The sequence below is a fragment of the Netta rufina genome (genome assembly GCF_964035555.1).
Source record: "Netta rufina genome assembly, chromosome: 1".
NCBI classification, from domain to species: Eukaryota; Metazoa; Chordata; class Aves; order Anseriformes; family Anatidae; genus Netta; species Netta rufina.
This window is the reverse complement of record NC_140123.1, coordinates 63,235,143-63,247,324: the sequence shown is the minus strand read 5'-3', so window position 1 is coordinate 63,247,324 and position 12,182 is coordinate 63,235,143. Positions and strand designations below refer to the sequence as shown.

Below are 12,182 nucleotides of genomic sequence, written 5' to 3'. Positions count from 1 at the left end.
CACTCAGCGCTGCAGTAAAGACAAAACTAGGGAATGGAAAAATTGGAAAGGAAAAGTATTCCCATTAGAGCACGTTTCCTCCCAGAGCATGTCAAACTCACAAGGAGGATGCCTCTGCTGTCTGCAGGCATTTGCAAAGTCAGCTAGTAAAACCACACGCCTCTGGTGCAAACTGCACCTAGATGACCACCACAGAATGACAGGCCCTGGGATCTGACTGTCTACATGACAGGCCCCATGCCACACCATTTTACTATGTGTCGCTTTAATGACAACATAGGGGGGGAGGTCGCCTTATGTTATTATCAGGAAGCAACACACACACAGAGTGAAAAATTAGCACGGCTATGAGATGGAGAAAACTAATAATCAGCAATAATGCTGCTTAAACAACTTCACTTCTTCTCTCCCCCCTACCCACATGCAGATGTTACTCGAAACAAGATGATCATACGCTGTTTTTCCCATCAGACTCTCATCTCATTCAGGGACTGGAGCAAGTATGCTGTGGGAATGAATCATCATATAACTTCAGGAGCCTATTTTTATGGGACATTTTTCACAGAAATTAAAAGGCAATCAAGAAATACAGTAGAGCAGTGCAGGAAAGGAAAGAGGGTTCTTAAATTTAAAACATTTGAATTTCATTCGCAAATGAAGTGAGAACTATGCCTCACTGTACAAAGTAGCACAAAAGAGCTTTCAAAGTCAGGCTATGGGAGTCTGATCTGGCAAAATTCTCAGATGTGTTACTTCACTGCCTCTGAGCAGCCTTCATCAGCGACAGTTATCATACCACATCCTCAGCTCACAGCAGCACCATGAAGATAAATGTGCTCGTCAACCACTTGGCAATGACCTGTACCATTGAAACAAGCTTCCCAAAGAGTAAACTGAATTATTAGCACCTTAACCTATGCAAGCTGTAGCCAAAATGCTATACATTAAAAGACCTGGATCACACAGAAAACCATGAAGATTAATAAAAATTAAACAGGTTAGCAGCTTGGTTAAGCAGTGTCAGTCTCTGCTCTGAATACATGCCCCACTGGTACTACACACACGCTGAACCCTGACTACAGACAGAATGACACCTGAGGCAGTCTCTGTAGTGGAATATGTCAGGACCATTAGCTTTTTCTTGGCTATTTTTCTAAACAGAGTAACACCCCTAGCAAAGATTAAACGAAGAATTCATTTTGAAGAGAATCAAATAGTGGCTCAATCTAAGTAGTCACACAGATCACATATACCAAAGGAGTTGAAATTATTATACCGGATTGTTTCTTAGGGTAATGAATTGCCCAAGCGATACAATCCTTGCATGTGTTAAAGCTGGAGCCCCCAGACTAACTGCAAAGCTATAAGAAGTAATACTGAATACAGGATTCCTAAGGTGAGTATGACCAAAGCCATGGTTTGCCATTTCTACTGCAAAATGATCAAAGAAAATCCCAAGTTGTATCCTCTTGTCCACAGTACCACACACGAAGAGGTAGCAGCAGCTGCCACTTCCACAGCTAGCTCCCAGTGCTGTTCTAGATTTGACCTCAATAGACTTGTTTTCCCAACCAAATCAAAATCTTTCAGAGTAGTTTGTTCAATAGCATCTGAACACAGCAGAACTCAACAAGTCACGTTAAGCAAGACTCGTTCCAAAGCCATTTGCCTCACCAAGTTCCCTATCAGTGCATTAAAAGGCTACAGCAGCCCGCACCATTTCCTCCTAAGTCTGCGTAACCATTACTGCGATACAGGGAGGCTTAGCAACTGTAGTGTAACTAGACAAGTAGCTGGCAGGCTTTTGGGGGACACAGACCACTGTCAACCTTTAAGATCAAGTTGTTCAGTCACTGAGAAAAACTTTGAGAATGTTTAGCAGAGATTGGCCCATTTTTCCCTCCTGCTTTCAACTACCCACAATAAATCTCCATTAAGTGATATCCAAGCAAGCAAATACAAACACTAGTCCCTTGTGTAACTTCACTTTTAAAAGCTGGCATTTTTGCTCAGCTTGGGAAGATATCAGCACAGAGTGTATTTATTCAGTAATGCTACAAATAAATAAATATAGAAAGCCACTACAATTAACTACACATACAATTAATAAAGATGCTAAACACTTAAAAGCTATAGTAAAATAATTTATTTCTGCAAATAATGTAGCAAGGTGATAGGTAACTTCAGAGTTGCTATTTGCTGTTTAATAAATACAAACTAACAAGGAAAGCAAAAGACACTCTTACTGTGTAGTTACAACCCAGAAAGGAGAGTTTAAAGATCATTTTCCTTCTGTGTTCTTCAGCAAGGCCTATTTTAAAACATTCTAACAGCATTTGAAATCCTAGACTGAGGTGCCTTTTTTTAATAAGACCTGATTTCATATTACTTCATCTTCAGTTTACCAACCTCTGAACACGTCAGGACTGACTAAAGTCAAATAGAAATAAATGAAGATACTGAGAAGTCACTGAACTACAACGGTATAAAAAAAAAGGTGCACAAACCACTTGAGATCCACTAAAGGTCTGATTTATCTAAGCTGTCTCACCGCTATTCCCAGTACATAACCAAAAATAAACATAAAAGGAGAAACACATGCTGGTATTTTAAAAGGAAGCCTGCAAAATGTTTTGAAAGGTTTTCAATACTTCCTAGATATTCAGAGTGCATCATGTAAAAAAGATTCTCAATCTATTCCCTAACTCCATTAGGATCTTTTTTTAAATCTATCCCAAATGTAACCTTCTCTTACTATGAAGACTTGCTCAAATGTGTGATGGACACGCTCCACATGAAAGCAACCAAAAGCTCAACTTTTGGGGTGTTCCTGCAAATTTACTGGTAGGGAAGAAAAGACCTACGGATCTTTCCCTAGATTTAGCACACCTATTGACCTAATCAGGTAAGGCTTTAAGAAACTACAGTTTGATGTTTTCTGGTTGTTTTTGGTTTTTGATTTTTGTTTTATATATCTGTTGCTTAAATAATATTTAAATAATACCATGAAATAAATCCGTTAAGATAAAATTACATACCCAAATGTATTCTGAATACTCAATTAAAATAAGCCATCAACTGTAATCCCTGTATCTCTAGAGTTCTGAAACAGCGATGTTAGACCAGGTGCTGAACTTTGTGCCAGCAGAACTTCCTCCACTGTGTCTTTGGGACTTACACATGTGCACAGGGTTTCCTTTGCAAAGTTTGACATCTGGGCTGTTTCTGGTATTCAAAGACATCAATAAAGGCACCATTAAGCACTGAAGACAGACAGTATGCTTTATGCAAACTAGAGATTAAGAGAAAAAGCCCTTAGAAAGGGATTCAAGAAAATGATGGCAGTAAAATAAAACAAAATAAAAGAAAATCCCATTTTAGAACCAGTTACCCCAAACCATTGCTACCTATGAAACAGTACCATGTGTGAGCTTTCCAGATGAACAGCTCTCAAGAAAGATTTTTCAACCCGTGAGAAGTTCTGGAGACTACCACTGGTGTTTCACTTCAAAACGATTGTGCAGTTGAAAACTAATTTATTGTTTCATATTCTTCATTAATGTTTTTTTTAATTCTTTTTCATGACTGGGAACAGTCCATGCAATAAAGGTGAATAACAGAAACATCCTAAGCACCTGCCACTATGTACAGAGTATTTATTTATGTAATTAATGCATTTCAATACATGCAATTTTCAACTTCAGAAGGAACCCTACTCACTCCTTTTGTCTAGTCCTGTTTTTTCTCCCACCTGGCTGCAATACCATGCATTGGACAGCAGCTTTCTAACAGTTTCAGTGCCTGAAAGCGACCCCTGCTTCTTCTCTTCCATTGTGTAACGAGTCTTAAGGAAAAGAACCACAAGCTTCTCTGTATGGCTGCTTGAGGGGCCTCAACACAGTTCACTTGCAGCAGAAGTGGACAGAAAGAGAACCAGAAACAGAGTCATACCACAAGATGGATCTTCAGCTACAGTATAGAAGCTGTTAATTGAGTAGTGGTGGTGTATCAGCTAACCAATAGACACTAAAAAGTATGTATCATCTGAATTTTCAGGTGATTCTAATATATGACTGAGCACAAAAATGGTCAGCAATTAGTTCTCAATTATGCTGGGCCCCAGCAAGCTAATCCGTGAATCCTGTGAGCAGCACAAGTCAGCTGAGCACCTTGGCACGTTCGTTTGGCTCCTCCAGCTCCTGCCTGCAAGGTGCCACATCTGTAAAAGTAGTGGAAGAGTTTAGAGGAGACTCGACAAAGACTCTGAGAATGACACTGATTATCCAGAAAGAGGATGTGGCTAAGCTGGAGTTTCTGGAGATGCTCTGCACACAATGACAACCTCTGTCTCGGACCAAGAACCTTCCCATACGCTGTTGTCCAGTGCTCTCAAAGATGTACATGGTCAAATGTACACATCAAGCTGTGCCCAGCTCTACTGACCTCAGCTGAACACCAGCTGTCATTCTGCCTCTGACAAGCAGAGGAATGATCCTACTCCCATGGTGCACACGTTCTTCAGATACCGCAACCACTGTTCCCTCATCCATGCATGTTTTTTTTCCCCACTGTTTCTTTAAATTGGATAAAAAAGTCAAATCTTTCTAGTAACTAAGCTCTTCTGAACTGAATATGGTACTCCATGCCTGGTTCTGTTTGAACCCATTCTCAGCTGCACACAATGCTCACACACCCACAACCAGAAATGGCTACACTCATTGCTGTTACCAGACCCCAGTGGAAAATGAGTTTGCTCCTTCTTTTTCCTTCTACATTGATTGCTTTCTACATCTCCTACCCTTTATGTAACAGTCCTCCAAAATATAAGATTTGGCATACCCACAAGTACTTCAACCTTCACAAGCTGGTATTTATCTATTTATGTTACTGTCAATGTATCCAGCTATAAGATTAGTCTCAATTATGCTCTTAAACTCAACCTACATGCTCCTAATTAAGGTGCTTTCCCTGCCCCCCCATGGATTCCTGACCCTGGCAGAGGAAATCAAATAATTTTGCCAGAAATCAATGCTTCGTTGCTTATTTTCCTTTTATTGTACACTCTGAAGAGCATTAGAGGGATACGTTTTAAAGTAATATTTAACAGAATTTAGACTTTGGTCAAATATCTCGTAAACATTATCTTGCCAGCTTACCTGATCAGTACTTTTGTAATTACTTAATCCTTTTTAAAACCATTTTCTTGGGTTTGCCAGTATTCTCCAATCGAGCTCCCCTTTTGTTCAATTCTCCAAAGAAGCTGCCTGCCATCTTTTAATAGGTACGTAACCTTTCAAACTGCTGTCTCAAGCGGTAGCTCTTATAAAGAGGCTTCAGCAGAAAAGCTGGAAGTGAGCAACCGAAGGAAAAGAAACGCTTCTTTTCCTGTAGCAGGTGGGAGGAGGGGTTAAGTAGAGGCGCGTTATCTAGTGGAGCCCTGGCTCCACACCTTCCTCTTTGGCGGGGCCGCCTGTTTCACCAGGCGCCAGAGCAGGCACTGGACCCAGCAGCACAGAGCGAGCATGGCACACACCCCGAGCCCGCGCCCGCTGGCTGCAGCGCACCGAGGTGTGCTCGGCCACATAAAGGCCACCTGAAGACCAGACTTAGGGTATGAGCAGCACAACCCGTCCTTACCACAGTTTAGCCATTTCAGCCCTGAGGACAAAAAAAGGAAGGAAGGGGTGGGGGCATTCATCAACTGTGCCATCTTCTTCGCCACGGCATCTTACAGTCAGCGACTGCACTCGATAGGTGACACAGCAGAAGCACAGGCCGCTCATCACAGCAGTATTTCCAGGTCAAAATGTGTAAGTTTGCAGTGGAGCAGGCCTTACAGGCTTAGTATCCAGATATTTAGTGGTACTTTCTCTATCGCGATTAGTTCCACTGTTTCACGAGGGAAAGAACTGGGACTTGGGACAAAAAAAAAAAAGAATTATTCTTCTTTTCCCTTCTGAAAAGAAAACTATATATATATACCAATTAGCACCTTTATTTTCTAGCATTAAATGAAACCTAAGGCAGCCCATCATCAGACTGGGAATTTAAAATTTCCCAGCTTTCATTACACATTTTAGACTTCGTGTAATGGTGGGCATGCAATAATCCACAACAAGGTAAGCAGTTCACCTTTCTTCCCTGAGGCAGGATTATATATATGTGCAGAGGTTTTTAAGAACAGGTTAGACAATCCTTCAAGATTTCATACTCTCTACCTACCCTGTTCCGGTGCTCAAGAACACTTTAAATTTTACCTACAGTCTGACCTAATTATCACTTTTCCATATGCAGCTCATGTTCTACTCTTAGAAGACACTGATAACAGCTGTTTGTTCCTATCTATAGTATCTTCTTCCATTTCTGAAGTTTATTACCATGTACGTTATTTGTCCCTTAACCATTCTGCTTTGTAGAATAAGCTAGAACTTTCAAAACTGAGGCTTTTCCTTAAATGTCTTACTCTCATTATGCTCCCATAGACTTTCTAGGACCTTCATCTGGATTTCCAGGTGCCAGTACGTCTTCATGTAGCTGATCTCTCCTCCAAATGGCGGTATTAAACAAATGTGCTCTAATATCCCCATTACTTTGAACTGCTGCAATTTCATCTCCTGTTCCACCACTCCTCTTTCGTTTTCTTCCCGCTCATGTGGCCTTTCATTCCCTGAACCCTGCTATCTGTACCACACTTGGCCACCCTTATCTTTTACAAGCAAGCTTTGAGTGACTATGTATTTCTGGTTGCGTTTCTGCAAACTAAGATATTTTTCAGTTGCCTCTAAACAACGAAAATTCTCTACAAGATTAATTTCTTAAAACAATCACTATTGCATGGTAATTCTCACTCTGTGAAAGCTACAACACTTCACATTAGATCATACCCTGCTGTTTAAGAATGTCAGCTTGTTTACTTTTGCTTTTGTTTTTAAACTAAGAGGAGATATATTCTACTTTGCATATGGAATAGTATCTTGTCTCTTTTTCAATAGGGAAATGTGAAAGCCCAGCTGCCTTAGGTAGTAAAAATGAACTACACCTTAAATGCAGAACCTGTTTAAACAGTTTTAAAAAGAAAAAACACTGGAATGGGTAAAGACCAAGTTCAGGAGGTAGGCCACAGAACCAGAGCCACTAATCTTGAAGTGAATGGTAATGAAAGTCAATGATGAAAGTCCCCAAAGCCTGTTCTTACTGGCACTAATTAGCATTTTTGGTAGATGGAGATGAAATGGTGAACACACATGGAGACTTCCCTGCCCTGGATATATGATGTCCCAACGAGCAGTAGAAAGGCAACGCTGGCCAGCAGCGACACGTGCGTTGTGACTTTTGTCAACAAGTAACAATAGAACAGTTATCAACAACAACCCCAACACCCAAACAGAATATTCTGGGGGTGTTTTGAACCCCAAGTCATTTTAGTGTTCAACATGAATATACCTAATGCCAAGACCCAAGTGCTTTTATGGGGACAGCAAATCCTTAAGATTACTCTGAGACAACAGCTGCAGATCTGAAGCTATGCTGCTACATCTAGAGGGAAACATAGCCCTGGCTTGATGTGCAATGCACAGAGAGTAAGTTTCACATATTCACTGATGTCAACTATTATAAAGGATGACCTGTTTTGCTTCTGTTAATAAAAACAAAAGCAAAAACATGCTATTTGCTATGCTGCTCCATGTGACGTGCTATAAATATACTTACATCTTTTGCCATGTTACCAAAGACTAGAAACCAATCCTCTTAAAATCTTGATGGCTGCAGGACACGGAGACAATGATGCTATTTTCTAGAAAGCAAGAAAAGCCAACATCAGCTCTAAAAAAACAGGAGGAGGGAAAAGTTTGTTCCCCGTTTAAATCAGCACCTACCCCCAGACACGCTGTGCTTTGGGAAGAAAGAAGCGTTTTTGAGGAGGGGAAAGTTTTGTGCCAGCACCAGCCGGCCCCCCAAGCCCCCCGGGCCGATCTGACACGTGGGGCGCGCCGCCTCTGGGAGTCGCCCTGGCGGGGCGCCCTTCCCCCGGCCGAGCCCAGCGGGGGCAGCGCTCCCTCGGCCGCCTCCTCCCCACCCCCGTTGGCGGCAGCAAGCAGGCCTCGGAGGGGGGAGTCGAGGACGAGGACGTCTCCCCCGGGGGGGCCTTCAGCACCTCCCCCCTTCCTCCTTTTCTTCCTCCTCCTCCTCGCAGCGGGCGGCAGAGGCTGGCAGCGCCTCGGGCAGCCCCCCCCTCGCTCCCTCCTTCCCTCCTCCCCCTCCGCGCCCCCCGCCCAGGGCCTCACCACCCGTGCTTAGCCCTGCGCCTCCCTCCTCCTCCTCCTCCTCCTTATGGCAGCCGGGGGCCGCCCGCATCGCTTGGGGGGCACCGAGAGCGAGGACGAGAGACGTGGGGGGGGCACGACAGCCTAGGAGGACACCCCCCCGGCTCTCCCCATCCTCCCTTCACCCACCTGAGCGGCCGAAGGCGGAGAGCGCCGGCTCCATCCCCCAGCCAGGGAGCCGGAGCGGCACGGGCAGCACCACCACGACCACTAGCAGCACCAGGAGGAGCAGGAGCAGCAGTGCCAGCAGGAGCAGCAGGAGCAGCAGCACCCCAGCACCCGCCGCGCTGCAGCGGACGCTCCCCACTGCACATGTGCGGCGGCGGCGGCGCGCGCGGGCCCCGGCGGGAGGGGAGGGGAGGGAGGGGAGGGAGGGGGCAGGGGCGGAGGGAGCCGGCACCAACGCTCCCTGACGAGACCCGGGGGGGGGGGGGGTTGGCGGCACCGCACCAACGGTCGCAACCGCCCCAACGGCCGCCGCGGGGACCCCACCGCGGGTCTCCCCCTCGCTCCCTTCCCCTCAGGGCTTTTTGGGGTGAGGGGGGGAGTTGAGGGGGTCCCGGTGAGGGCTGCGAGGGCCCCGTCACGGCCCTGCCCCCCCCCGCCTCACGCAGCCGTGGGCTCGCCCGCGGCCCTCGCACACCTGCGCGGCCCCGCCGACGGTTGGAAGAGAGGAGGGAGGGAGGGGGGGGGTCGTTAATAACCCCCTCCACCCTTTTTCCTTTTTTTTTTTTTAATTTTTAAATTATTTCTATTATTTTCACCGTCATCACCCGTTAGCCCAACGGCCGCGGCGGTGACGGTTGGGAGGTGACGGTTGGCGGGGGGGGGGATTGAAACTTACACTTTTGTGCGTCCCACCGGCGTGACGCTGCGCGCTGACGTCACGGGGGTGTAGCGTGCCTTGCACGGGCACACGCCGAGCGCTCCGGGCCGCCCGCCCCGCCCGCCCTCCCTCCGCGGGCACGAGGGAGGGCAACGAGCATGCGCGCCGCTTTTCGCGCCTTTCCCCTCGGCGCCCCGCCTCCCCGCGCGGGAAGCGCTGCGGGCGCTGCGTGCATTGCGCTGCCTGCACTGCTTGCACTGCTGCTGCTGCTGCTGCTGCTGCTGCTGGTGGCGGCGCGCGCGGAGGGCGGGAAAAGCGGCGGCGCTCTGAGGGCTGCCCCTAATGGCGGGTGGGGGTTGGGGGGGGGTGCGAGGCTCCTCTGGTGCCTCACGCCCGGCGTCTCCACAGCCCGGCCGGGCCCTCTGTCACTGCCCTGAGCCCTCAACCACCCCCCACCACCAATGTCACCACTAAGTCATGTCCCCAAGCACCAGGCCCAACCTCTCCTTGCACACCCCCAGGGACGGTGACTCCACCACCTCCCTGGGCAACCCGTCCCAGTGCCTGGCTGCTCTTTCTGAGCAGAAATGGCTCCTCATTGCCAACCTGAGCCTCCCCTGGTGCAACCTGAGGCCATTCCCTCTGGTCCTGTCACTGGTTACCTGTGAGAAGAGGCCGACCCCAGCTCCCCACACCTTCCTCTCAGATAGCTGCAGAAAAAAATGCTTCCCAAAAGGCAGCATCTCCTCCTATTGATGCTGTCAACCCTCCAAGCCATATATATACGCACCAAGCCTGTGTACTTAAACTTTTTTACATCTTTTTTTTTTTTTTTTGGGAAACTTTGTTCCAGTATCCCCATTACCAGAGACTCCCATAGGTTCCAGGATGGCACCCTCAACAGACAGCAGGGTATGTCTGTCCCAGGGCAAAAAAGGGACTAGAAAACAAACAAACAAACAAACAAAAATGTTTTTAGAAAGGTAATATTAAGTGACTGGACACAGTTATAAGACCTTTCCTCCAACACGCTAAGTTTTACCACTGAGACTACTGTCACTTTTTGAAAACTCTCCAGTTGAAAACTTGCAGCCTCTCTAGTGCAGAGGAAAATGGACAGAATCTTTTTATAAATAGAAAGATGAGAAAATAATTCATTAACAACTGATTTGTAGGGCCTAAGAAAACAATACTAGCCTTGTAGAACAAAGGAGCAATAACAAAGGGCAGAACGCAAACCTTATACCACCGCTTTTGCAAACTGCACAGCTCTGCAAACGCAAGAATCAAGTCTTTCTTGGCCCCAGTCGGTAAAGAAACAGTGATTGAAGACCACCTTATTTAATTACTCAGATTCCTCTATTAACACTTGTGTAATATCACTGTGTGGAAAAAGTCTTCAGCATTTCTCCGCTCTCTAAGCATTCCTCTCCTCTTGGTCTCTCTAAAGCTTTTTGGAGCTTCAGGACTTCCTTTGTGTTTGTAGTGGTGAAAGACTGTTTGCAGGTTTTGGGTTTTTCTTTTTTTTTCTTTTTTTTTTTTTTCTGTGGCCTGTCTCATTTTAAGTGTGCTTGAAAAGGAGAACAGATCACAACTTCAAACAGCATCAGTTTGGTGCAACTGTGCAGCAGACAGAGAGAGAGATGAGAAAAACGTGTTTCAGATCATCTAGTCGATAATCAGACACCTGTGACACGCCAGGCTACGTGCACGTGGATGCATTTTGACCTACACGCTCTGGAACTGGCAGCCACGCCATTTTCAGATAGGGACCTGCGAGAGCTCCCTTCTTAAACAGACACCTCACACACCAGCTGATACGCCTGTCAACATTTGGCCTCATTGGGAGGCAGTATCTCCCAATTCTCAAACTTCTGCTCTATTTTAGGAAATAAAAATACAGCCTGGCATTGTAACCTTGGACGTTTTGCCATTCTCTGACCTAGGTTTTGTCCCCCAGGGCAGGATCAGCTGCCCCGAGGCCATTCAGATTGCCCAGTTTGTCCTTCAGCTCCAGCAGCAGGGTGCAGTTGTCTCTCATGGTAGCTCACTGTCCTTACGGGCAAGAAGCTTCTCTCACCTAGTGGTAATTAATTACTCAGTGGAGATGGTGGAAGACCAAAGAAGAGTACCTGCTAGGCTACTACCTGAAGCTGGTGGATGCTCTCTTCTGCCTTTCCTTTCCCTCAGGGCAGGGTGGACCACAGGTTTCCTAGCCCTGAGGACATCTTGCTGCTCTTCTTTCTCCTTTCAGGGGTACGGTTGCCTCCTTCATCAGATCAGCTTACCAGTGGATGCCTGGGACTAGCTGCTGTTTACACACAATTGCCATTTCCAGCCAAACTACTAGCACTGCTAGCATGGCTTACCTCCTGTCACTCACCAGTCCCGTTTCTTCCATGCTTTGTGTTGCCCATGTGCTGGAGCACTGCCAGGAATGCTTACCGAGCAAAAGTAGATTCCCTTCTTAGACAAAACCCAGGAGAGCTTTTGTGGTTAGATTGTTTTGGGTTCGCTCCAAGAGGCAGCAAGGCCAGGCTAGGTTTCCCACACCCTCCATCAAGCATCATCATACAGCACCGATCTCTCAAGCGAGGCACCCTCGCATGCCTCTCTGCCCACAAAGCAAAGGATGTCCAACTATACAAATAAAAGGCACTGTGAGGTTTTCTTCTCATCTTTGAGGATTACGGGAAATATGAATTCTTAAAGCTTTTTAAAAAGCTCCAGGCACCTATGACAGCATTCATTGAGCTACCCTAGGGCGATGCCAGTGTCAACTGCAAGAAGCTACCTCGTAGCTCCCACAGAAAGACTTTCCCACTGAGAAACAAGCACAGCCAGCTTTCTATGGGATGAGCCCTACATAGGGTAGTTTAGGGTCAATATATAGTGATCTAACACTGGAAACAGGGAAATGAATCACAAGGTACAATGACGGTCAACACCACCAGTTTGCAAACTGTTTTGATTCCTTCTCCCTCATAGACAACAATGAACAAAATTAGCAATTAAGGGCTAACACGAAAGAA

The 12,182-nt window shown here is 46.3% G+C and overlaps 1 protein-coding gene across 3 annotated transcripts in view; it reads right to left on the bottom strand.

Moving 5' to 3' along the window:
- The window catches only part of TFDP1 (transcription factor Dp-1), a 40,973-nt gene extending 31,746 nt beyond the window's left edge, over positions 1-9,227 (bottom strand). For 2 of the 3 annotated variants that reach the window (XM_084292601.1, XM_084292603.1), the window contains exons 1-2: positions 8,454-8,648; positions 7,711-7,795 (exon numbers count right to left, since the gene is read on the bottom strand). In XM_084292601.1, coding sequence (XP_084148727.1) covers positions 7,711-7,722 — 12 coding nt within the window. In that variant the 5' untranslated portion in view covers positions 7,723-7,795; positions 8,454-8,648. Of the gene's footprint in view, positions 1-7,710; positions 7,796-8,453; positions 8,649-9,168 lie in introns of those variants that run through there. The other variant, XM_084292602.1, reaches the window with a different exon arrangement.
- Between the last annotated feature and the right edge of the window lie 2,955 nt (positions 9,228-12,182).